The sequence below is a fragment of the Oncorhynchus mykiss genome, chromosome 4 (assembly GCF_057628025.1).
Source record: "Oncorhynchus mykiss isolate SJ-2025 chromosome 4, ASM5762802v1, whole genome shotgun sequence".
In the NCBI taxonomy this organism is placed as follows: domain Eukaryota; kingdom Metazoa; phylum Chordata; class Actinopteri; order Salmoniformes; family Salmonidae; genus Oncorhynchus; species Oncorhynchus mykiss.
In genome coordinates this window covers 21,111,122-21,139,121 of record NC_143025.1, presented here as the reverse complement: position 1 = coordinate 21,139,121, position 28,000 = coordinate 21,111,122, and the positions used below count along the sequence as shown (strand labels likewise).

General features: G+C 44.5%; 1 protein-coding gene across 1 annotated transcript; it reads left to right on the top strand.

The window, feature by feature from the left end:
• Positions 1-27,781, top strand: LOC110521489 (procollagen galactosyltransferase 2). The gene is made up of 12 exons (XM_021599073.3): positions 1-333; positions 14,019-14,129; positions 14,258-14,375; positions 14,573-14,707; positions 15,171-15,375; positions 19,745-19,864; positions 21,153-21,226; positions 21,449-21,555; positions 21,718-21,850; positions 22,791-22,918; positions 23,047-23,253; positions 26,917-27,781. The coding sequence occupies exons 1-12, from the start codon at positions 83-85 to the stop codon at positions 27,194-27,196; spliced, it is 1,869 nt and encodes a 622-aa protein (XP_021454748.3). The 5' UTR covers positions 1-82; the 3' UTR covers positions 27,197-27,781.
• Positions 27,782-28,000: the final 219 nt, after the last annotated feature.

Below are 28,000 nucleotides of genomic sequence, written 5' to 3'. Positions count from 1 at the left end.
ATTTGCTCACTCCCACCATCGCTAACGCTCACTCTCATACTCAGTCGCGGCGGAGCTCAGGTCGGAATAACGGTGCGGGCGAATGATGCTGGGAATGATGCCTGCGGTTGGAGCCGTGGGAGTCGGGCTGTTCTGCGCGCTACTTGTCGCCATCATGCCCGGTGGCATGTCAGACATAGCGACTCTGGTGCAGGATCCGGTCCGAACCGAATCGTCCCTGCTGAAGCCAAAAATCATGATCGCCATTCTGGCTCGCAACGCGGCGCACAGCCTGCCGCACTACCTGGGCTGCATCGACAGGCTAGACTACCCGAAGGAGCGGATCGCTATTTGGTGAGAAACGCAACTAACTTTCTAATAACTTTCTTTTGGCCAAATTGTCTTCAATACAGCACCAAATGACGTATAGATCCGCGCACCCGCCACTATTCCGGATTTGCACTTTATTAGGCTACAAAAAGTAGCCCAACATAAAGCTGTTTTTGCTGTAGGGTAATATAATAAGAACCTCATGTCCACGTAAAGAACAGAGATGCCGCTGTCAGCGTGAACGTGACCTGTTGCTGTGTTTTACAACGCGCTCTCCTTGCGTGTCTCCCGGGTTCCTAATTTCATGTTAGGATCAGATGAAAGGGTAGAGGATGTTAATGGTGGTGCTATTTTTCTTTAAGCACACACTGCGGAAATCAGGGGTCCTAAAACAGCTTCCGGGGATGGGGGCCCCCTACATTTTCCATAGGCAGTTAAAGTTTAAGGATCGTGATTGCAGTAATAAGGCCTGGCCAGCAGGCAGCCGGCCTGGAGATGCGAGAGAGTACGTAGACACCAGACACTGAGCGGCTCTGACAGCGGCACAGAAGGTGGGAGCTCAGCTAGCACACTAAGGAAGTCATGCGTAAAGTGCAGTGGAGAGAATCACGGGAGAAATGGAGCGATCTGGATGACTAGTCTACAGGGACAAAACAAGTCAGTACAGAAGCATGTGGAGACTGCTCAGATACCTCTTCTGTTGCACATGACAACGACACTTTTTGAGAGACTTGATATTGTATTAATGCATTTTCTCTGTTTCTGCCAGAATTGCTGTCATGCCCTGTGGGGTGCTTTTGTATTTTGTGTTCCACTCATCCTTTCAAACACTTGCTGTTGTTTGCAGCTTTATGTCTTTCTGCTTCTCAATGAGACCATACACCTCCCAACACACACACACACACACACACACACACACACACTAGGTCTAGACCCACTAGGACCTCTTCCGCAAGAGTAAACGGCCAAATGACTGAGCCAACATGTTTATGTGGAGCCCTTTAACTAACAAAGAAAGGGGCCTAGACCCATCAATCCCATTTGTGGCATCCAGCACACAGCCACACACTGGATAGAGACAGTAGAATCAGACACTATGGAGCCTGTGGTTCTGTTTGGAGCAGGGCTCTGCTCAGTTGAGCCTGAAATGTGGTCTTATGCATCTGCCCCAGATTGAATCCTATAGAGGCATTTTGATTTTCCACAGGAAAGTAAAAGTTCGGATTCAGTACGTTTTACTGATAGTGTACTGTACCTGACTTAAACATTGAACAGTGAAGTTCATCTGACTTTACATCTTCCATGACCTCATAAAGCAGATTCTACCATATTTACCACTGTACACCCTCTTTTCTACCACTCTCTTTATCTCTCTTCTCCACTCCATAGCCTTCCTGAGAGTCAAAACAGTTTGCGTTTGACTGAGCACTAAGCAAAGTAATTTAGGGAGGGACGAAAAGTCCCAGCGTAGCCTGAAGGTTGAACCAGCTGTGGAACATAATGTTCACATAGCACAGCCAGATGTATAGAAGCAGCAGACCCTATAGCAGGGTTCCCCAGCTGGCGGCTCGCAGGCTGAAATTGGCCAGAGAGTGGTTTGATTTGGTCCCCCATGTCTTCTGAGCAAAAATGTTCATTGTTGGACACAAAAGACTGTAAAGACACAAGGAAACCAGCTCCAAGAGATTTTAATTTTGGAAATCTGTTCCCAAGAATTCAAACGCACAGTAGAGAGACTCGTGATCATTTACAAATGTAAGCAAGGTTTGAAATTATTATGTTTTAGTCAAATATTATATCTGTTTGAGCTCCTTGCGGTCAATTTGCAGTCTACAAATTATTTCAAATTATATTCTGGCCGCCTGACGATCTACTCAAGAAAAATCGTCTCGCGGCTGAATCTAGTTGATGATCCCTGCTGTATAGGATCTGTCTGCTGCTGCACTCTACTGTCTGTCTGGAAGCTTCCTCTGAGTCAGAACCGATAAGGTCTCAGTACAGCTCTGCAAGCTCTGACTGCCAATGAGAAGTGTTTGGCAAAGAGACATTTATTGGGTGGCTGAGCAGCCTAAAGTAGACGTTCAGTGTTGATAATGACTATACCATAAAGAAGAGTTTTGTAAGTATGACAATCTGCCAGAGCTAGACTGGAAAATGAGTCAAAATGTTTCTCCCAAGCTTGCCTCAAATCTCACTGTTTCTAGGTGGTGTATTTCACTCGGTTCTTATATAAGAGAGGAAAATCCATGCTCACTGTTGCTGTGATCATTTAATTGTTTTGTAAGTGCATGAGCCAACAGCCTCCTCCCATCCATTTATGACAGTATTGTAAATGTCATACAACACACAACAAATGTCAAATGTTGTCATTCTGTTTTACAAACTAGTGGAACCAGGTCCCCATGAGAATGTGTTTTCAAATGTTGAAATACATATGCATTGTATAAACAGCTGTAGTTATACAACTTCTATAAAGAGAGAGGTAGTGAAAAGCAACAGAAGTGGTAGAGTTACGGTTTGTGGCCAGCAGATTAAATTCTGCTGGCCACAGACCTGGTGCCAGTGGCTGATTAATGTGTGTGCGTGCTTGCATGTGTGCGTGTGTTTGTTCTGGGGCTGAAGGGTAGAGCTTGGACACTGCTCAACTTTCAATTCCCCCCTGCTCTCCCCTGGGACAAGGAGGCTGTCACTGTTCAAGTGAGAAATAAAATGGGGGAAAGGTGTGTGTTAGTGTGTGTGTGTATATTTAGGGGCACATGCAGGTTTCTTCTCTGTGATGGCTGGAGGAAGAGCAGTCTGTGTGTATGATAGAGAAAGAGTGGTTGGGATAACGCACTCTCCCCATAGAAGGCTTCAGTAGTCTGAAAATCAAATGGAGGTATCTGAGTCTGAGAGAGACGACTAAGAGAGAGGTGAGAGAGTCTCTCACTGTGCTGTGAAATAATTCAGGGAATTAGGGGGAAAAGGGAGACAGGGGGCGGGGACGCAGGGTGGTCGGTAGGCTTGTGTTGAGAATTACCCTGTGGCACTGAGCAGGTTAGTGAGTGAAGCCACATTCCAGCCTTGCTCAAACAGTGTACCCTCCTCTCTCTCCCCCACCTCCTTCCCCTGCCCTCAGGACAACACTAAGCTGGCCGCAGGCCAATGATTGGACAAGGGCCAGAACCCAGGCTCGTGATTGGTTGATAGAATTTTTATTTTTTTATTTATCCATTATTTTACCAGGTAAGTTGACTGAGAACACATTCTCGTTTACAGCAACGACCTGGGGAATAGTTACAGGGGAGAGGAGGGTGATGAATGAGCCAATTGTAAACTGGGGATTATTAGGTGACCGTGATGGTTTGAGGGCCAGATTGGGAATTTAGCCAGGACACAGGGGTTAACACCCCTACTCTTACGATAAGTGCCATGGGATCTTTAATGACCTCAGAGAGTCAGGACACCCGTTTAACGTCCCATCCGAAAGACGGCAAAGAGAATGTGACTCAGCCCTGTGATTGGTCCCCAGAGGTCATGACTCTGTGTTGTGACTGGAGTAGAAGGTTGAGCTCATCATTGGGGCAGTGTTCAGGAGTAACTCCCTAGCCTGGAGCTGAGTCTGTGGGCTATTTATGGGAAGTGCTTTTCCAGGTGGTGAAAGTGAACTGAAGAGAGATGATTTGTTGCTGTGTTTTGACTGTGACAACAGAATCTGTTCTCTGAACTTTGTGTGAAAAAAACTAATAAATAGATTCCATTGTCGTTTCTATACTCTCCATATTACATCTTTGATGATGATGATAATGGGATGCACAAACTATGAAGTCTGAACCACAACAGTGTCGTGTCTTTGGCTATGCCAGATTAAGTGATATGACATGCTATTCTATAAAATAATTTCTCCGTAATTACTATTACCTGATTGAGCTAATCATGTAAATGTAATTAACTAGAGAGTCGGGCACCACAAAATAATATTTATAGAGCTGTTATCTTCCGAATAAACTCTTAAAGACCTAGTAATATTTTACATCAATAGCAGTCAATATCAATCGTCACCTTAATTCAGTCTCATCTGAAAGTTGTAAGTTCTTAGTTATCTGCACAAACCCTGGCTAACAATTTGAATCAGCAAATCAAAATTGGGTTTAATTATTTATTTACTAAATACCTAACTAATCACACAGAATTACACATACACATAATTAAATCATAACTTGATTACAAATTCCGTCATAAAGGAAGACATCCCAAGCGGGCGGAACAGATATGACAGCTTGTTACACAAAAAAGAGGGGCTGGGTTAAGTGAAGGAGCGGGAAGACTGAGGAACAAAGGCGAAGCTGTGCTATCGTAAATACAGTATCTTATGCATTCTAAATTACCGCCCATTTGGAAAAGGAAAATGCAATAAATATTTACTCTGAGCTGCGCTTCAGTAGGTTGGTGGTAGATGGAAGGCCGTGTTGCCAAACCAAGTGTCCTTTGTCCTTTGAAGAATGTCTCTGGTGGTCAATTGGATACGTTGTAGTAACGTCGTTGTGTGGTAGACGGAATACTCTGTCTGTTCCTTCCTAACCTGCGTTTGCAGTTGCGGTTGCTAACTAAACGGCTAGGAGGTATCACGTCTGTAGTGAATAAGAGTTCAAAGTTCGTTCTGTAGTTATTATCTGAACCATTCTGACATAGGACCGTCGTCCTACATCCCCGGAACAGGAAGTTCTATTGTCGTCAAGGCTTTATATAGGAAGGGAGAAAAGGGGTGTGTTTCATAGTTTACAACTTCTGTCTCTTCACGTGGGCAGGCCACTGAGTGAGCAGCCCTATCTTATGAAACCCGCGCCTCACATTTTAGAAGCTAAAATCACGTTTCATCCCATCACAAATAATTTCATATGCAAACATTTAAGTTGAACAACAATTCCATGTGAATCCGATAACTCTGAGGTGTAGACTTTCCACTGTATAGTTTATGTCATCTTATCATTGATGAGAATGTCTCAGATGACAACCAAACTGACATCATATTCATTAAGTACCACCGCATATGTTCAATTTTTCAGATTACCAGAATATAGTTAATTTCCCCCCACCTTCTGATGTTCCCAGAATCTCTATGGTAACCAAGGGTTTTGCAAATGTAACCTCAGTAGGGTAGAGAGAGGAAAAGGGGGGGAAGAGGTATTTATGACTGTCATAAACCTCCCCCCAGGCCAACATCATAACAACAGAAAAGTATGAACAACAACCATCATTTTTCAATGATACTGTACATGACTGAGAACACCATCTAAACCATGTGTGCCTCAGCTATTATGACAGACATCGTCAAGGACTCCAGTCACCCGAGCCACGGACTGTTCACTCTGTTACCATCTGGTCCTGGACCAAAAGGCTCTGAGAGAGCTTCTACCACCAGGCCATCAGACTGCTGACAAGCTAAACCTAGCTGTCTCCCTGCACTTTAGAGACTATTTACACCAGATAACCAATACATTATTACCGTAGAAATGATTTGTACTGACTACCCACACATCCAACCCTTACACACGAATGTACACACAAACACCCATAAACACACACACACACGCACACACACTCTAAGAGCTCACATACACTCACACACAAAGTCAACTCTGCTGTTGTAATATATACTATTGATTCCACTGCCCACATTATATTTGTAAATCCAGTTCATTATTGTAATGCACACTACCTCTTCTATTACTTCTAATACTTGCTATAATTGATTTTTGATGAATGTACTGCATTGTTGTGCTAGCTAGCGCATAAGCATTTCATTGCACCTTTTATACCTGCTGTAAACTGTGTGTGACAAATACATTTGATTAGATGTATATAATGTCGCTATCACAGGGAAATTCCAGTGGTTGCCAACAACATTCTAAACTTTAAAGGACATGATGAGAGATGTGTCTGTATCTTATAGCTCCCACTGTCAGTTTTGATGGTGTGTTGTGTTACTGGCTCTGCTGCAGATCTGCTCTTTACGAGGCCGGGATCTCTATCTCTATTCCATATCTCCCAGTCCCATCCTTTGGTTGTGAGATAGGTAGCAGATTCACCTGTTACCAGGTGGATGTTCTTCAGAAGTTGAATGTTTTCAAAGAGTATAATGCCATTATAGTAAAAGATAAACCAGGAGCATTTTGGAGTGCTGCCTACTCAAACACGACCCTTGCTTCCAAAAATCTCCCTTTCTACCGGATAACAATACTGGATCCAGAATTCCAACCACCAACTATTTCCCAATGGATGTCTTTTTAATCATGTCAGGAGGGGAGCCTTTGACATTTTTGGTGGTATTTGTTTTAAAGAAAGTACAAGAGAAGATTTTGTGGGATTTGAAGCAGCCAATTTGGGCTCTGATTTCTCTCTCTCTCTTTCTTATTTTCCTTCTCTTGGTCTCTCTCTTTCTCTTCGTGGATTAGATCATATCGCTGGCACATGGCTGGTATGTGAGTGTGTGTTTGATTATCCTTAGTGCTCTGGCCCAGTTACAGTCTGTTGGGGTCTGCATGTGGTGGTGGTGCGGCGTGTATCTGTGTATTTTTACTAGCCTTGGGCCAGACTTGTGCTTAGTGAAGGCAGTAACTCAGTGACACAGGAACTCCATCACTCATACAACAGAGAGAGTACCACCTCCTAACTCACACAACAGAACACACACGTATGATTCATTCAACACATACCATTTTCACATGAGGAGTGTTAATACTCAGCCAGTGGTTTCTTCATAAAACCTGAGAGGAGATGGGACTATCCCCAGACCTGTGTCTGCCAGCAGAGAGAACAGCTCCATGTCCCCCGCCAGGAGTTGTGGCTGTACTCTGAACATCCCTGGCCATGTGTCAGTGAATCCCCAGAGGAGAACTGAAACATATTACACATAGATCCTCACATAGATGGGCCTGTTGGCATGGAAGTGATTGTCTCTTGACCAGTAGTTCCAGAGGTGGTGTTGGATAAAATTGTGAATTCTTCTCCCTGCTGCCCGTCTATTCCAGCACGTACTAGCAGGCCAACAATGGATCTGGCTAATGCTGAAACAGAATGGCATCCAGACAGGCAAAGCATTCCATTTCTCTTCAGAAAGACAGGAAAATACTGAGAGAGAAAGAGAGGTGGGGAGGTGTGTTTCAGTTTAAGTGTTTTAAGGGGTGTTTTGTGTGTGTGTGAGAGAGGGAGAGGGAGGTGGGGAAGCTGTGTAAACTGTTTTGAGGGATGTTACAAATTATTTATTCAGCAGTTGCCGGAAGGACTTCATGTTGTCACAGAGGAACTATACTTTTAGCTAAGTCAGTCTGTCTGGGTGTGTCATCACCCTGGCTTAACCACAGAGGCACTCTGTACTACCCCTGTTCACGTTCTCTTACTCTATAGCCCTCCCTTTCTCCCTCTCTCTTTCCCTCCCTCGCCTTTCTCTCTGTCTTTCTCATTTTCCCTTACAAACTAAATGATTGTGATTGTATGTTTTTCTATCGCTGCATTTATCTAGACATCACAGAGTAGGAAATATTTGTTTTGCTGTCTGTGTATTTCATGTGAGTGAAAATGACATGTGAATTTGAACGTGATTTGGAGGTAGCATAGTGGTTAAGAGCATTGCTGGTTAGAATCCCTGAGCCGACGAGTTGAAAAATCTGTCAATGTGCCATTGAGCAAGGCTCCTCCTGTAAGACACTCTGTATAAGAGCGTCTGCTAAATGACCAACATTTTTATTTTTGTGAAGGACGTATGTGAGGTAGGACAGAGGGCAAAAACACATGGATTTTCTGACTGATTATGTTTGGAAGTTGTGTGGCCTGATTGAGAGTGTGTATGGATAAGTCAAGGTAGGTCATGGTGTGGGAGGATGAGGTAAGATGGGGTGGTATATAGGCTCTTGGGGGAGGAGCTACACCTGGCTCATTCTGCCCTGTGTTGACAATGAATGTTCTGAGGAATACGGCTAGGAGGTCTCAATCACCCCCTCACCCTCCCTCCCCGACAGGCCAGCATGTATTTCTGCAGCGACGTCAGCCTGGGGGGAGGGGAGTTACTGCAGAATGCACACACACATACAGTTGAAGTCGGAAGTTTACATACACCTTAGACAAATACATTTAAATTCAGTTTTTCACAATTCCTGACATTTAATCCTAGTAAAAATGTCCTGTTTTAGGTCAGTTAGGATCACCACTTTATTTTAAGAATGTGAAATAATAGTAGGGAGAATGATTTATTTCACCTTTTATTTCTTTCATCACATTCCCAGTGGGTCAGAAGTTTACATACACTCAATTCGTACTTTGTAGCATTGCCTTTAAATTTTTAACTTGGGTCAAATGTTTCAGGTAGCCTTCCACAAGCTTCCCACAATAAGTTGGTTGAATTTTGGCCCATTCCCCCTGACAGAGCTGGTGTAACTGAGTCAGGTTTGTAGGGCTCCTCCTCACAACATGACGCTGCCATCCCCACAACATGATGCTGCCACCCCCGTGCTTCACAGTTGGGATGGTATTCTTTGGCTTGCAAGCCTCCCCCTTTTTCCTCCAAACATAACAATGGTCGTTATGGCCAAACAGTTCTATTTTTGTTTCATCAGACCATAGGAAATTTCTCCAAGAATTGATGAATTGATCTTTGTCCCCATGTGCAAACCTTAGTCTGGCTTTTTTATGGTGATTTTGGAGCAGTGGCTTCTCCCTTGCTGAGCAGACTTTCATTTTTTTTTCTTAATTTAACTAGGCAAGTCCGTTAAGAACAAATTCTTATTTTCAATGACGGCCTAGGAACAGTGGGTTAACTGCTTTGTTCAGGGGCAGAACGACAGACCTTGTCAGCTCGGGGATTCGATCTTGCAACCTTTCGGTTACTAGTCCAACACTCTAACCACAACACTCTAACCTGCCGCCCCAGGTCATGTTGATATAGGACTTGTTTTACTGTGAATATAGATACTTTTGTACCTGTTTCCTCCAGCGTCTTCACAAGATTCTTTGCTGTTGTTCTGGGTTTGATTTGCACTTTTCGCACCATAGTATGTTCTTCTCTAGGAGACAGAACGCGTCTCCTTCCTGAGCGGTATGAAGGGCTGCATGGTCCCATGGTGTTAATACTTGCATACTATTGCTTGTACATATGAACGTGTTACCTTCAGGCGTTTTGGAAATTGCCCCCAAGGATGAACCAGACTTGTGGAGGTTTATCATTTTTTTCTGAGGTCTTGGCTGATTTCGATTGATTTTCCCATGATGTCAAGCAAAGAGGCACTGAGTTTGAAGGTAGGCCTTGGAATACATCCACAGGTACACCTCCAATTGACTCAAATTATGTCAATTAGCCTATCAGAAGCTTCTAAAGCCATGACATAATTTTCTGTCATTTTCCAAGCTGTTTAAAGGCACAGACAACTTAGTGTATGTAAACTTCTGACCCACTGGAATTGTGATACAGTGAATTATAAGTGAAATAATCTGTCTGTAAACAATTGTTGGAAAAAGTACTTGTGTCATGCACAAGGTAGATGTCCTAACCGACTTGCCAAAACTATAATTGTTAACAAGACATTTGTGGAGTGGTTGAAAAATAATTTTAATGACTCCAACCTAAGTATATGTAAACTTCCGATTTCAACTGTAGGTAAAGTGATTTAAGTCTGTTAACACCAGATACGGTAAAAGGGAATGTCCAATGCCGATACGATGGAAGGATTTTAGGCCTCGTAACTTTCACTTGAGTGTTTGTTCAGTGTTTTTGGGCCAGGTGTAACCCTTCTGTCCCCTGACCCCTCCCATTGATCTTGCTCAATGTCAGCTCATCACACCCCCTCCTCACTGATGAAAGGCATAGCCAGTCCAGGTGGGACTGATAGATCGAGGAGAGAGGGATAGAGAGAGAAAGAGATGGCAAGAGTGTGTAGGTGAAACCTAATAGCATGTGGTGTCCAGATGAGGATCATAAAGAGAGAAAGTAGAGCTGCAGCGCTCCAGGACTGAAAATAATAAGCCATAGAGTTACTGTAAACCTCAAAGAGGGTAGAGCGGAGGAACAAAGGGACGGATGAGGGAAAGAGGGAGGGAGGAAGACTGGATAAGTGTCCAGTCTAACCCCCCAGAGCCTGGATTGTCAAACACCTTCAAAATGAGCTGACATTTTAACACGCTCTCTCACACATACAGAACACAAACACACATGAACAGAAGTGCTAAAACACACGTTCTGATGCTATGTACACCTATGAGTGTACAGATTAAAAAAATTAAATTATACAGTATCCCACAAGCATATTTTCCCATTCACACATCATTGGCATTGAATTTCAGGCTTGGCAGCAGTGCCTGTGAGTGTGGTTAGGGGGATGTGGGGGTGACCAGGGACTCAAGCTGCTGCTCTGTACCCTCCTTGGTTGATTCAGCCCTGGGGAGAGGAAATTGAGAAGCCTGGAAAGGATAGATCCTGCCGGAAACAGGAAATGCATGTGTGGAATAGGAGATGGAGAGAGGAGATGGAATGATGAAGAGTCACCTAAATAAATTAAAGAAGAGACACAAAGGTGAAAGATAGAACACCTGGCCTGTGTGCCTGCCTGTCCTCTGCCTGTCCTCTGCCAGTGCAGGCCCATAGAATCCACACACGTGCACACACACATCATACACCAACTATTATCTTACATAAGGCAAAATGAGATGCTGCTTCCGTAATAGAAAATATCATAGTGTACTTCTAATACAGAGCTGTGTGTTATGGCTGAAAGGGGCTGATCTAGTGAAGAATGACGTACAGTCAGAAACCTTCAACTGCTAAAATGCTTGAATAGGCTCCTTCTGGAATTGTGGGCAGATTTGAAAACGTTAACATTTTAGTGGGGAATGTGGAAACCTAACCATATTGTCACCTGTTTGTTTTGTCTGTGTTCTAATGAGCATGGTGAGACATTTACTAAATATGTTTTTAGTTAGTATGAGATACAATCCATTTAACATATTTGTCTCTGTGACCTCACTGACTTGTATAAGGATGGCAAGGGAACAAAGGTATGAGATGCAAACGCATGCTCCTGCACGCATACATGCACACACACGCGTCCTCATACAGAACGTATGGAGATTCTTCTGTTTCTGAGCTTCTCACAGATCCACCCTATTCAAATCCTAGCCCAGAGCTAATTTGAAACTGACAGGTACCAACACATTTATTTCCTCCAGCAATATGGAATTTAATGGTTGAAAAAGACATGTCAAAGAGAGTGTGCACATCCATTCATTACCTCCACTGAAGGTGTTTTACCCAGTGACAGAGACCAGTTGTCAGAAGAGGGACTCATCCTTTACAGCACGTGTCAAACTCATTCCACAGAGGGCCGAGTGTCTGCGGGTTTTCGCTCCTCTCTTGTACTTGATTGATGAACTAAGGTCACTGATGAGCAAATAACTCCCCTCACCTGGTTGTCTAAGTCTTAAAGTTTAACACCCCTGCTATACAGTTTACGTCCACATACCCAAACACACACACACACTGTTTTAAACACACACACACACACACACACACACACACACACACACACACACACACACACACACACACACACACACACACACACACACACACACACACACACACACACACACACACACACACACACACACACACACACACACACAGGGTTGTTATTAACCCCAGGATTACCCCTGTGGTCCTTAAGGCAGTAAGGCCTACATTCTATCTCCAGCTGGACTGACTATGTCTGTCTGGAGATCTGTTAGTGTCTGGGTGTTAATACCAAGTCAACTGTCTGTCTGGAGATCTGTTAGTGTCTGGGTGTTAATACCAAGTCAACTGTCTGTCTGTAGGTCTGTAAGGGTATGTTAGTGTCTGGGTGTTAATACCAAGTCAACTGTCTGTCTGGAGGTCTGTTAGTGTCTGGGTGTTAATACCAAGTCAACTGTCTGTCTGGAGATCTGTTAGCGTCTGGGTGTTAATACCAAGTCAACTGTCTGTCTGTAGGTCTGTTAGTGTCTGGGTGTTAATACCAAGTCAACTGTCTGTCTGGAGATCTGTTAGTGTCTGGGTGTTAATACCAAGTCAACTGTCTGTCTGGAGATCTGTTAGTGTCTGGGTGTTAATACCAAGTCAACTGTATGTCTGGAGGTCTGTTAGTGTCTGGGTGTTAATACCAAGTCAACTGTCTGTCTGGAGATCTGTTAGTGTCTGGGTGTTAATACCAAGTCAACTGTCTGTCTGGAGATCTGTTAGTGTCTGGGTGTTAATACCAAGTCAACTGTCTGTCTGGAGATCTGTTAGTGTCTGGGTGTTAATACCAAGTCAACTGTCTGTCTGGAGATCTGTTAGTGTCTGGGTGTTAATACCAAGTCAACTGTCTGTCTGGAGATCTGTTAGTGTCTGGGTGTTAATACCAAGTCAACTGTCTGTCTGGAGATCTGTTAGTGTCTGGGTGTTAATACCAAGTCAACTGTCTGTCTGGAGATCTGTTAGTGTCTGGGTGTTAATACCAAGTCAACTGTCTGTCTGGAGATCTGTTAGTGTCTGGGTGTTAATACCAAGTCAACTGTCTGTCTGGAGGTCTGTTAGTGTCTGGGTGTTAATACCAAGTCAACTGTCTGTTAGTGTCTGGGTGTTAATACCAAGTCAACTGTCTGTCTGGAGATCTGTTAGTGTCTGGGTGTTAATACCAAGTCAACTGTCTGTCTGGAGATCTGTTAGTGTCTGGGTGTTAATACCAAGTCAACTGTCTGTTAGTGTCTGGGTGTTAATACCAAGTCAACTGTCTGTGCCAAAAGATCTCTCTCTGAACAGGGTTTCTGTGTGTCTTACAGTTGTCAATATTGTTATCTCTGAGCTCAGTGTGTGTGATGAATTGTGTCTACAGTGTTATCTCATGGTGAACAGTGTTAGCAGCGGTTTTGTAAAATGGGTGTTTATACACTGCTATCTCTGGTTTGTCTGCACTCTAACGTAGGGTGAGAGTTTGTCTGGAGAGGTTACAGCCAGGAATATTACAGCAAGCAGTGGAAAACTCCAGTTTGTGTTTGTGTGTGTGTGCTTGCCATAAGTGACACAGCATCCTCTCTACAGACACTGGCCTCTCTCTCTCTCTCTCTCTCTCTCTCTCTCTCTCTCTCTCTCTCTCTCTCTCTCTCTCTCTCTCTCTCTCTCCCCGTCTCTCTCTCTATTGACCCTTTCCTCCATTAAGCATATGTTAGATGCAGAGAGAGAGTACTGTAGTTATCATCTCAAGGCCTTAGGCTATTACTGTCAGGCTACGACTCTGTAGAAGTGAGAGCGTGATAGCATGGGGTGAGAAAGGAAGGGTGAGTGTGTGACAGAGTTAGGGTGTGTGTGTGTGTGTGTGTGTGTGTGTGTGTGTGTGTGTGTGAGGACAGGGAACACGGTGTGCAGACAGTGGCAGCAGTGTGTGTGAGGACAGGATAGAGTTGTCCTAGCTGCGGTGCTGTACTGTATGCTCTGGCCTGTTTGTTGGTTGCTCCTTTTACTCTCCTGACTCACATAGGACACTGCGTGTCTGTGTGTGTTCATGTTTTGATCCTACACACACAGGATCAGCTGCAGCTATGTTTCCGTGTTGCTGTTGCCGTGTCGACACATTATCTTAATGCGTTATGTAGAAAGTTAGTGCTTAAATCTTTTGTTCCTGTCATGTGCGTTGTGTTGATATAGTGTCCCTTGTCATATTGTGTCTCAGGGCAGCGACAGACCACAGTGTGGACAACAGCACAGCCATGCTGAGGGAGTGGCTGAAGCAGGCCCAGGACCAGTACCACTATGTGGAGTGGAGACCCATGGAGCAGCCCAAGTAAGTCTGAGCACGCCCCCCAGTGTCTGACTCCGCCCCTGCCTCTGACCACGCCCCCCAGTGTCTGACCTCATTAAGGCATGGTGAATATCAGGTACTGATCGTAAAGCTTTTTGTCCTGTCCTCAGGTCCTATACTGATGAGTGGGGGCCCAAGCACTGGCCTCCGTCCCGCTTCAACCATGTGATGAAGCTGAGGCAGGCTGCTCTGAAGGCAGCACGGGAACGCTGGGCAGATTATATACTGGTGAGACAGATAATATTATACCTGTGAGATTACGTGTGACTTCAGTTCATGGTATAATTGTCTGTGAATGATGATACCTGCTTTCTCTCCGTCTCCGGTTGTCTTAGATTGTATGCTTGCAATTTATGTTAACATGTTTGTTAAATTACTTTCTGTGAGATTATACATTATTCTGTTGTCTTTCTCTGTGTGTCTAGTTTGCAGACAGTGATAACCTGCTGACCAACCCCAGGATCCTGAACCTACTCATGGCTGAGAACCTGACTCTGGTGGCTCCCATGCTGGAGTCTCGCTCTCTCTACTCCAACTTCTGGTGTGGCATCACTCCCCAGGTAAATAACCTGCAATAGCCATGTAGCCCCACATAGACCTCACTCCTCTTTATGTGCCCTCTCTCTCCGTCAGCAAGCAAGTGAATGTTATGACCGTTTGGTCTCTGTTCTTCACAAAGCTTCCACACCTCTTAAAGTGATGCTCTAGAACTTTTGTATAATTTCAGCCAGTTGTTTTGAAAGTGCTGCTCATGAGCCAAAACGGGTCCCCGTTTTTTGTGCACTATGTCATTTGTGTACTCCGTCATTCATATCGTGGGATATGTTACGTCCTGCAATTATAGTATTTTTTTTGCAATTCTTATGTTACGAATCTTATTTGTACAATATTTTACGAATTTGTTGTGCTTAAGATCCCGGACTGCATCTTTAAGACCAATTCTCTATCTATATTTCCCGTCCCCCTCTCTCACCCGCTCTCCTTTCAACCCTGTCTCTCCATCTCTTTATCTCTGTCTCCCAGGGTTACTATAAGCGTACTCCAGACTACCAGCCAATCAGGGAGTGGAAGCGTCTGGGTTGCTTCACCGTACCCATGGTGCACTCTACATTCCTGTTAGACCTGAGGCGTGACGCCAGTCGGGAGCTGGCCTTCTACCCCCCTCACCCTGACTACAGCTGGGCCTTCGATGACATCATGGTATTCTCCTTCTCCGCCCGACAGGCAGGTCAGAGTTTAACTCCCTCCCACCCCCCACCATGTGTGGTCACCATGATCCTGTCCAGACACAACACCCTAGTTCATGTTGTTGTAAAAACATAACCCCGAGTACAACACACCCCACCCACTTACCAACTGTGTTCAGGTTCAGAAACAACCCCTAGTCCCAACCACACAGTGAAATCAAAGTCCTTATGGCTCCACCTAGCCTTCCATTCAGGCCCAGGGGGTCATTTATTTAGTCTTTATTTAACTAGGCAAGTCAGTTAAGATCAAATTCTTATTTACAATGACAGCCTACCAGGGAACATTAGGTTAACTGCCTTGTTCAGGGGCAGAACAACAGATTTTTTTCCTTGTCAGTTCGGGGATTTGATCCGGCAACCTTTCGGTTACTGGACCAACACTCTAACCACTAGGCTACCTGCCGTCCCAAATGTAAGAATCTTATGCCATATTATTTTACACCTATCCGATTGCTTCAGATCTGCAAATACTAAAGGGAAAGGGGCTAGGGGAGAGCAAGGGTAGTTCTCTGTGTTTTAATAGTTCTGAGGGTACTTCTGTATCTTGTGTTGAAGACATGTTTTACAATAGAACCCATCGTGTGTTTAATGGAGGGAGACAAGGCAGGCTGGGTAATTGACACCAGATTTGTGACTTTCGGACTTCACTGATTGTGTGGGATTATTTGATGTGGCTTGTGATCGGTAGGGCACAAACAGAACTAGTAAACACATAACTATTAAATACATAACACAAATTCACAAACACTTACATACACACAATAATACGCACAATACCTCATAATGACAAAGGAAAACAGGTTTTTAGATTTTTCTTTGCAATGTTATTAAAAATAAAAAACAGAAATACCTTATTGACAACGGTATTCAGACCCTTTGCTATGAGACTCGAAATTGAGCTCAGGTGCATCCTGTTTCCATTGATCATACTTGAGATGTTTCTACAACTTGATTGGAGTCCACCTGTGGTAAATTCAATTGATTGGACATGATTTGGAAAGGCACACACCTGTCTATACAAGGTCTCACAATTGACAGTGCATGTCATAGCAAAAACCAAGCCATGAGGTCGAAGGAATTGTCCGTAGAGCTCTGAGACAGGATTGTGTCAAGGCACAGATCTGGGGAAGGGTACCAAAAATGGAAGAAGTTTGGAACCACCAAGACTCTTCCTAGAGCTGGCCGTCCGGCCAAACTGAGCAATCGGTGGAGAAGGGCCTTGGTCAGGGAGGTGACCAAGAACCCGAAGGTCACTCTGACAGAGCTCCAGAGTTCCTCTGTGGAGAAGGGAGAATCTTCCAGAAGGACAATCATCTCTGCAGCACTCCACCAATCAGGCCTTGATGGTAGAGTGGCCAGACGGAAGCCAGTCCTCAGTAAAAGGCACATGACAGCCTGCTTGCAGTTTGCCAAATGGCACCTAAAGACTATCAGACCATGAGAAACAAGGTTTTCTGGTCTGATGAAACCAAGATTGAACTATTTGTTCAGGCGTCACGTCTGGAGGAAACCTGGCACCATCCCTACGGTGAAGCATGGTGGTGGCATCATCATGCTGTGAGGATGTTTATCAGAGGCAGGGACTGAGAGACTAGTCAGGATTGAGGCAAAGATGAATGTAGCAAAGTACAGAGAGATCCTTGATGAAAACCTGCTCCAGAGAGCTCAGGACCTCAGACTGGGGCGAAGGTTCACCTTCCAACAGGACAACGATCCTAAGCACACAGCCAAGACAATGCAGGAGTGGCTTCTGGACAAGTTTCTGAATGTCCTTGAGTGGCCCAGCCAGATCCCAGACTTGAACCAGATCAAACATCTCTGGAGAGACCTGAAAATAGCTGTGAAGTGACGCTCCCCATCCAACCTGACAGAGCTTGAGAAGATCTGCAGAGAAGAATGGGAGCAACTCCCCAAATACAGGTGTGCCAAGCTTGTAGCGTCATACCCGAGAAGATTCGAGACTGTTATCACTGCCAAAGGTGCTTCAACAAAGCACTTTACTGAGTAAAGGGATTGAATCCTTATGTAAATGGAATTGTTCAGTTTTTTATGTTTAATAAATTAGCAAAAATGTCTAAAAACCTGGTTTCACTTTGTCATTATGGAGTATTGTGTGTAGATTAATGAGGGAAAAAAGTTAGAATAAGGTTGTAATGTAACAAAATGTGGAAAAAGTCAAGGGTTCTGAATACTTTCTGAAGGCACTGTACAATCATGTTACAGGGTTTTTGGGTGTAGTAGTGTTTCTTTCCAGATATCCAGATGTGTCAGTGTGTTTTGGATTTACTCTGTGTTACTGTGTGTTGACAGATGTCCAGATGTATGTGTGTATCAGTGTGTTTTGGATTTACTCTGTGTGAATGTGTGTTGACAGATGTCCAGATGTATGTGTGTATCAGTGTGTTTTGGATTTACTCTGTGTGAATGTGTGTTGACAGATGTCCAGGTGTATGTGTATATCAGTGTGTTTTGGATTTACTCTGTGTGAATGTGTGTTGACAGATGTCCAGATGTATGTGTGTATCAGTGTGTTTTGGATTTACTCTGTGTGAATGTGTGTTGACAGATGTCCAGATGTATGTGTGTATCAGTGTGTTTTGGATTTACTCTGTGTGACTGTGTGTTGACAGATGTCCAGGTATATGTGTGTATCAGTGTGTTTTGGATTTACTCTGTGTGAATGTGTGTTGACAGATGTCCAGGTATATGTGTGTATCAGTGTGTTTTGGATTTACTCTGTGTGACTGTGTGTTGACAGATGTCCAGGTGTATGTGTGTCAGTGTGTTTTGGATTTACTCTGTGTGAATGTGTGTTGACAGATGTCCAGGTATATGTGTGTATCAGTGTGTTTTGGATTTACTCTGTGTGAATGTGTGTTGACAGATGTCCAGGTATATGTGTGTATCAGTGTGTTTTGGATTTACTCTGTGTGACTGTGTGTTGACAGATGTCCAGGTATATGTGTGTATCAGTGTGTTTTGGATTTACTCTGTGTGAATGTGTGTTGACAGATGTCCAGGTGTATGTGTGTATCAGTGTGTTTTGGATTTACTCTGTGTGAATGTGTGTTGACAGATGTCCAGATGTATGTGTGTATCAGTGTGTTTTGGATTTACTCTGTGTGAATGTGTGTTGACAGATGTCCAGATGTATGTGTGTATCAGTGTGTTTTGGATTTACTCTGTGTGAATGTGTGTTGACAGATGTCCAGGTGTATGTGTGTATCAGTGTGTTTTGGATTTACTCTGTGTGAATGTGTGTTGACAGATGTCCAGATGTATGTGTGTATCAGTGTGTTTTGGATTTACTCTGTGTGAATGTGTGTTGACAGATGTCCAGGTGTATGTGTGTATCAGTGTGTTTTAGATTTACTCTGTGTTACTGTGTGTTGACAGATGTCCAGGTGTATGTGTGTATCAGTGTGTTTTGGATTTACTCTGTGTGAATGTGTGTTGACAGATGTCCAGGTGTATGTGTATATCAGTGTGTTTTGGATTTACTCTGTGTTACTGTGTGTTGACAGATGTCCAGATGTATGTGTGTATCAGTGTGTTTTGGATTTACTCTGTGTGAATGTGTGTTGACAGATGTCCAGGTGTATGTGTGTATCAGTGTGTTTTGGATTTACTCTGTGTGAATGTGTGTTGACAGATGTCCAGGTGTATGTGTGTATCAGTGTGTTTTGGATTTACTCTGTGTGAATGTGTGTTGACAGATGTCCAGATGTATGTGTGTATCAGTGTGTTTTGGATTTACTCTGTGTTACTGTGTGTTGACAGATGTCCAGGTGTATGTGTGTCAGTGTGTTTTAGATTTACTCTGTGTTACTGTGTGTTGACAGATGTCCAGATGTATGTGTGTATCAGTGTGTTTTGGATTTACTCTGTGTGAATGTGTGTTGACAGATGTCCAGATGTATGTGTGTATCAGTGTGTTTTGGATTTACTCTGTGTGAATGTGTGTTGACAGATGTCCAGGTGTATGTGTGTATCAGTGTGTTTTGGATTTACTCTGTGTTACTGTGTGTTGACAGATGTCCAGGTATATGTGTGTATCAGTGTGTTTTGGATTTACTCTGTGTGACTGTGTGTTGACAGATGTCCAGGTGTATGTGTGTATCAGTGTGTTTTGGATTTACTCTGTGTGAATGTGTGTTGACAGATGTCCAGGTGTATGTGTGTCAGTGTGTTTTAGATTTACTCTGTGTTACTGTGTGTTGACAGATGTCCAGGTATATGTGTGTATCAGTGTGTTTTGGATTTACTCTGTGTGAATGTGTGTTGACAGATGTCCAGGTGTATGTGTGTCAGTGTGTTTTAGATTTACTCTGTGTGACTGTGTGTTGACAGATGTCCAGATGTATGTGTGTAACAGAGAACACTATGGCTTCCTGCCGGTTCCTCTGAAGGCCTCACAGAATGTTGACGAGGAGAAGGAGAGCTTCACACACACTATCGCTGAGGCCATGAGTAAGCACACACACACACACACACACACACACACTACTTTCTAAATCAAAATAAACGCCTCTTTTACTTTGTCAGATTTCTAACTCTCCTTCAAAAGGATCCTTCATCTCTGTTTTCTCCCATTTTAATTTAGCCTCTTCTCTGACAACACACAAAACCTATCCTTAAGCCTGAACTTATCCCTTAACCTAAAGCCTGTTGCAGTGCCTTACTAGCTCTCTATTTCTCTCTCTTTTTCCTTCCTCCTCCTCACCCTCCCACAGTTTTCTCTCTGCTTATGGGAATGGGAAATAAGCCAGTGTGACCCTAGAGGAAATACTCTCCCTGATTCCACGCTGCTGTATTAACTCTAGCTCTGGCATCCTCTGTCTGTATTAACTCTGTATTAACTCTAACTCTAACTCCTCTGTCTGTATTAACTCCAACTCTGACTCCTCTGTCTGTATTAACTCAGTATTAACCCTGTATTAATTCCAACTCTGACTCCTCTGTCTGTATTAACTCCAACTCTGACGCCTCTGTCTGCATTTACTCAGTATTAACCCTGTATTAACTCCAACTCTGACTCCTCTGTATGTATTAACCCAAACTCTGACTCCTCTGTCTGTATTAACTCCAACTCTGACTCCCCTGTCTGCATTTACTCCAACTCTGACTCCTCTGTCTGTATTAACTCCAACTTTGACTCCTCTGTCTGCATTTACTCAGTATTAACCCTGTATTAACTCCAACTCTGACTCCTCTGTCTGTATTAACTCCAACTCTGACTCCTCTGTCTGTATTAACTCTGTATTAACACTGACTCATGTCTGAATTAATTCTGACTGTCTGTATTAACTCTGACTCTGACTCCTCTGTATGTATTGACTCCAACTCTGATTCCTCTGTCTGTATTAACTCCAACTCTGACTCCTCTGTCTATATTAACTCCAACTCTGACTCCTCTGTCTGTAACTCCAACTCTGACTCCTCTGTCTGTAACTCCAACTCTGACTCCTCTGTCTGTATTAACTCCAACTCTGACTCCTCTGTCTGTATTAACTCCAACTCTGACTCCTCTGTCTTTATTAACTCCAACTCTGACTCCTCTGTCTGCATTTACTCAGTATTAACCCTGTAGACTCCAACTCTGACTCCTCTGTCTGTATTAACTCCAAACCTGACTCCTCTGTCTGCATTTACTCAGTATTAACCCTGTATTAACTCCAACTCTGACTCCTATATCTGCATTTACTCAGTATTAACCCTGTATTAACTCTAACTCTGACTCCTCTTAATGTGTTAACAGTTGACCACAACATAGCGCCCTCAGAGTACTTGTACAATCCCCAGATTCCGCAGGACAAGATGGGCTTTGATGAGGTACAGTAAGACACTGGCCCAGACTGTTTAGAGGAATTGGTTTATATTGTGAGTTTCTCCGTCTTTCTTTGATGTGACATTCATTTCTTCCCCTCCCTTTCCTGCTCTTCCTTACATCTGTTTCCTTCCTCCACTACCCCATGTCTATCCCCCTACTTCCTACTCTGCCTTCCTACTGATTGCTCCCTCCCTCTCTCTGCCCCCTCCCTCCCTCCGTCTCAGATCTTCCTGATCAATCTGAAACGTCGTCTGGACAGGAGACAGAGAATGTTGAGCACCATGACCTCTCTGGGTCTGCAGGCCACCCTTACTGACGCAGTGGATGGCAAGTAGGTCTCACCCATACACATACACAGGACTGCACAGCTGCATGGGACACTATGGTTTACATTAGTTCTCTGTTCATCGATCCCAATCCCTCACTTCCTCTCTCTCTCTCTCTCGCTCACTCTCTCGCTCTCTCTCTCTTTTTCCTTCCCTCTCTCTCTCAGGGCTCTGAACACTTCTCAACTGCAGGCGTTGGGTATAGAGATGATTCCAGGTTATCAGGACCCATACTCTGGCCGTGTTCTAACCAGAGGAGAGATAGGCTGCTTCCTCAGCCACCACTCCACCTGGGTACAGGTGCGCTTAACTAACCTCACTAAATCAAATCAAATATTATTACTCATATACACAGTTTATAGCAGGTATAAAAGGTGTGCCAGCTCCCTCAACATTGTAGTACTGTAATCAATATCCATAATAGACATATAAAAATTAACAAATAGTAGTAGCCTGAAATGTACACAAGAGGATCTGCAGTGTAGATAATGAATGTGTCAAGAATGACTCGATTTACAAATAGAATTTGGGTAGTGTGTTGGTCGCGCAGTTGAACAAATTATATATAATAGAACAGCTGCATTGATTGTGTGTGTGGGAGTCTGTGTTATTGTGTGTTTGTTTATGGGTGGTTGTGTGTGTGCTTGTGTGTAAGGGTTGGATGTGTGGAGAGTCAGAGAAATGTGTCTCTAAGGTGCAGGCCTGTGCAGGGAGACAGCTACACTACCGTTCAAAAGTTTTGGGTCACTTAGAAACTTCCTTGTTTCTAAGTGACCACGTGGAATAGCCTTCATTTCTCAGAACAAGAATACACTGACAAGTTGCAGAAGAAAAATCTTTGTTTCTTGACATTTTGAACCTGTAATCCAACCCACAAATGCTGATGCTCCAGATACTCAACTAGTCTAAAGAAGGCCAGTTTTATTGGGTTGTATTGGGCCGTCCGCACCACCCTCTGTAGAGCCTTGCGGTTGAAGGCAGTGCAGTTATCATACCAGGCAGTGATGCAGCCGGTGAAAATGCTCTCGATGGTGCAGCTGTAGAACTTGAGAATTGAGGGCCCATGAGGCGCTGTTGCGCCCTCTTCACCACAGTATCGCTATGATTGGTCCATGTCAGGTCCTCTGTGAAGAGGCACTTGAAGCGTTTGACCCTATCCATTGCAGCCTGTCGATGCCAATAGTGGTTGTGTGCTATTGCATATTTGTGACTCCAGGCCTATTCTCTGTGCTGTTGTCAGTTGGTGGAGCGTGGTCTTTCCAAGGTGCTGGTGTTGGAGGATGATGTGAGGTTTGAGCCCAGATTTAAGAGGCGAATGATGACCATCATGGAGGAAGTAGAGAAGGCCCAGCTGGACTGGGATCTCATGTAAGAACGATGTCTACAAGTAGCATTGTTATGATGTGTTATTATTAATTGTGAGCTTATGTATAATGAATTGAATCACCCTCCCTCCCTCCCTCTGTCTCTCTCTCCCTCCCTCTGTTCTCATACAGCTATGTGGGGCGTAAGCGTATGCAAGTGCGTCAGCCGGAGCGTTCAGTGGAAGGGGTTAATAACCTGGTGGAGGCGGACTACTCGTATTGGACGCTGGGCTATGCTCTGTCAGCGCAGGGTGCCAGGAAGCTGCTGGCTGCTCAGGCCTTCAACAAGATGCTACCTGTTGATGAGTTCCTCCCCGTCATGTTCAACAAACACCCCAAGTAAGGGACTGGGCGACAGACGGGGAGGAGAGAAAAATGTGCAGTTTTATTTTACCTTAGGGTGGAGGCAAATGTTTGCAATTTTTAATATGATCAATGGGCCCCACCCCAGTCGGTAAATCAAACACACTTTCTACAAGTTTAGATAGTCTAGCAGCCAGCTAACTGACCAATCTTTTATTTTATTTTTTGCTGACATGGGCTAATTAAGTGACTGCTGACGCATAACCAAATTTAGAAATTGCACCATGTGTATTCTATTATTCTAACTCTCAACAGTAAGTTGAGACCTCGTCTGAGTTTTTAATTTATGTTTTTATTTTTGGTCCGGGGGTCCATCCCTGATATAGACTCTGTGGTATGGTGAGTGGTGTTCCTTATTGGTGTTTCAGAGTTACTTTTTTTAAAGATGTTTTTTTTTATTTAGCCTTTATTTAACCAGGTAGGCCAGTTGAGAACAAGTTCTCATTTACAACTGCGACCTGGCCAAGATAAAGAAAAGCAGTGCAACAGAAACAACAACACAGAGTTACACATAAACAAACGTACAGTCAATAACACAATAGAAAAATCTATGTACAGTGTGTGCAAATGTAGAAGATTAGAGAGGTAAGGCAATACATAGACCATAGAGTTTAAATAATTACAATTTAGCATTAACACTGGAGTGATAGATGTGCAGATGATGATGTGCAAGTAGAGATATTGGGGGCAAAAGAGCAAGAAGATAAATAACAATATGGGGATGAGGTAGTTGGGTGTTGTATTTACAGATTGGCTATGTACAGGTACATTGATCAGTAAGCTGCTCTAACAGCTGATGCTTAAAGTTAGTGAGGAAGTTCTAGGTCTCCATTTTCAGTGATTTTTGCAATTCGTTCCAGTCATTGGCAGCAGAATACTGGAAGGAAAGGCGGCCAAAGAAAGTTTTGGCTTTGGGGATGACCAGTGAAATATACCTGCTGGAATATATTACCAGCAGCAAGAGCGACATCATTGATATATACAGAGAAAAGAGTCGGCCCGAGAATTGAACTCTGTGGCACCCCCATAGAGACAGCCAGAGGTCCGGACAACAGGCCCTCCGATTTGACACACAACTCTATCTGAGAAGTAGTTGGTGAACCAGGCGAGGCAGTCATTTGAGAAACCAAGGCTGTTGAGTCTGCCGATAAGAATGCAGTGATTGACAGAGTCGACAGCCTTGGCCAGGTCGATGAAGACGGCTGCACAGTACTGTCTTTTATTGATGGCGGTTATGATATCGTTTAGGACCTAGAGCGTGGCTGAGGTGCATCCATGACCAGTTCGGAAACCAGATTGCATAGTGGAGAAGGTACGGTGGGATTCGAAATGGTTGGTGATCTGTTTGTTAACTTGGCTTTCAAAGATTTTAGAAAGGCAGGGCAGGATAGATATAGGTCTATAACAGTTTGGGTCTAGAGTGTCTCCCCCTTTGAAAAGGGGGATGACCGCGGCAGCTTTCCAATCTTTGGGGATCTCAGACGATACGAAAGAGAGGTTGAACAGGCTAGTAATAGGGGTTGCAACAATTTTGGCAGATCATTTTAGAAGGAGAGGGTCCAGATTGTCTAGCCCAGCTCATTTGTAGAGATCCATATTTTGCAGCTCTTTCAGAACATCAGCTGTTTGGATTTGGGTGAAGGAGAAGCGGATGGGGCTTGGGCAAGTTGCTGCAGGGAGTGCAGTACTGTTAGGCAGAGTAGGGGTAGCCACGTGGAGAACATGGCCAGCCGTAGGAAAATGCTTTTCGAAATGATTGATTATCATAGATTTATCGGTGGTGACAGTGTTTCCTAGCCTCAGTGCAATGGACAGCTGGGAGGAGGTGATCTTATTCTCCATGTACTTTACAGTGTCCCAAAACTTTTTGGAATTAGTACTACAGGATGCAAATTTCTGTTTGAAAAAACTAGCCTTAGCTTTCCTAACTGACTGCGTATATTGGTTCCTGACTTCCCTGAAAAGTTCCATATCGCGGGGGCTATTCGATGCTAATGTAGAACGCAACAGGATGTTTTTGTGCTGGTCAAGTGCAGTCACGCCTGGGGTGAACCAAGGGCTATATCTATTCTTAGTTCTATATTTTTGAATGGGGCATGCTTATTTAAGATGGTGAGCGAAGCACTTTTAAAGAGCAACCAGGCATCCTCTCCCTCACGCATTCTCTTCAACCCATTTCCCTCACTCCATCTCACTCTCTGGCACTTTTCTTTTCTCTCCCTCTATTTTTCTCTTCACCTCTGTCTCCCCCTCTCTCTCTCCTGTACAGAGTGAGTCCTTGATACACAGGCCAGGGATTGTTCCCAGGGATAAATGGGTACTCTCTGTCTCTGCACCCTGCCCTCTGCCTCTCCTTGCTCCCCTGCCCATTTTCTCTCCCTCCCTCCCTTGCTTTCCCTCCCTTTCTCTCTCATCTCTCTCCCCTACCCCACTCTGCCCCCCCTCTCTCTCCCTCACTCTCCCCTACCCCTCTTTGCCCTTTCCCCTCTGTCCTCCCCTCTCTCTCTCTCTTTCCCTCGCTCTGCCTCTCGGAGGAATGTGGGTCCGGAATGTCTCTTCCTGCTGCTGGTGAGAGGGACAGGATTCCCATTGATCCAGAGCTCAGTATGAGGGTGGGGTGTAGATGTGTGTGTATTGCTATATAAATACGCAGGAGTGAGTGAGTGTATGTATATGGGTGTGTATCTATGTGTGCGCATGCGTGCTTCTGTGTATTAGTTTGTATGTGTGTGTGCTTCAAAGTGTGTGTGTGCATGTCTGTGTGTGTGAGAGTATAAATCACTACAAAAATACAGATGAGAGAGAGAGAGAGAGAGAGAGAGAGAGTGCATGAGAGGGAGAGACAGAGAGAGAGAGAGAGAGACAGAGATAGAGACAGAGAGAGAGAGAGAGAGAGAGAGTGCATGAGAGGGAGAGACAGAGAGAGAGAGAGAGAGACAGAGATAGAGACAGAGAGACAGAGAGAGAGAGAGAGAGAGAGAGAGAGAGAGAGAGAGAGAGAGAGAGAGAGAGAGAGAGAGAGAGAGAGAGAGAGAGAGAGAGAGAGAGAGAGAGAGAGAGAGAGAGAGAGAGAGAGAGAGAGAGAGAGAGAGAGAGAGAGAGAAGTAGGTTAGGGATGCCCTGCAGTCTCTCCTCTGCCAACTCTGAGAGGATCTAACCCTCAGACTAAGTCCTGCCTCTCAAGGTTCAATTCCCTGGGAAGTAATAAAGGCATCAGGTTACTCTCTTTTTGCTGGCACTGTCTAAACGGCTGCAGGGGGGCTGACCTTTACCAGCTGACCTCTGGCTGACGGGGCCTGACTGATTGAAGCTGATGTGTCTTGCTCCTCTTCCCTCTCTGCACCTCTCTACAACTCTCTGGCTCTGCCATCGTGGCAGGGTAGAGTGCTCTCTGATTGTGTGTTTCTGACCTCTCTGTGATGCAATCTCTCACCATGCTTAACTTTGACCAAGTGGTGCTGATTCTGCAGGGCTGAATTACCATACATTACCCTCTCCTTTCTGTACACCTCTATCATTTTGAATGGTGCACAAAATGCACTTTGTGGGCAGTTTACTATGTCCTCCTCTCTCTCTCCCTTAGTGTGTGATTCTCTTTGATGACGTGTCATATAACCCTCTTCCCCTTCTCTCCATCAGTTCTGACTTCATGTCTCACTTTGAGCCTCGGGATCTGAAGGCCTTCTCCGTGGAACCCCTCCTCCTCTACCCCACCCACTACACGGGCGAGCCAGGCTACGTCAGCGACACAGAGACCTCCACCATCTGGGACGACGAGGCCACCGCCACCGACTGGGACCGCCAGCACCAGCATGCCAGGAAGACAGAACAGCAAGGCCGCATCCACACCGTGGCCCAGAACAGTGTGACGGGAGACTCACCTCCACCCGCTGCCCGATCCACACGAGACGAACTCTGAGGAAGAAGAGATAGACTTGTTTACACACAGACATACACATAGGTTTACACACACACACCTGGACGGACACACACTGCACAGGCATGTGCACTGCACACACACACTCACACTCAAAGACCCAACCAACTGGATACACACTAAACTGCTCCGCTCTGTGCTCTTTCTCATTGGCTATCTGCTGGCTAATAGCATAACAGCAGGCTGAGATGCGAATCCCATTGGCTGCCTGGTGAGGGGCGGAGTGGTCTGTGCACTGAGGAATAGGAAGTGGGCTTCAGGCCCAGGACCCCAGCTTAATTTATTCCCCATCCACTCTACATGACACATACACACACACACCTTGGAGAGATGCAAGGGACTGGGGGGGGGGGGCTGAAAAACCACACCATGCTGGGACTATATGAGAGAGACTGGGACAAACCGGGACTCTGCAACATGTGGAAGACAGATATTGCTGTTGGCAGTGCAGAGATACAATTCACAAATAAATCTTTTTTTATTGTTAAAAAGGATTAATATTGTAATTTAAAAATAACAGATGTGGTTTATGGTCAGGAATAAAGTTATCTTACAGCTGTCTGAAAACGTGTTATGTGTGTGTGTATGTGTGTGCATGCAGGCTGGAGACTGACATACTGTACCCAGGAGTACTGTCAATTCCAATGATGTCACTGTCACTCGCAGACACATCACATGCATGTGTATGTCTGCAGAATGTGTATGTGGTGCAAAGCACACACACACACACACACACACACACACACACACACACACACACACACACACACACACACACACACACAC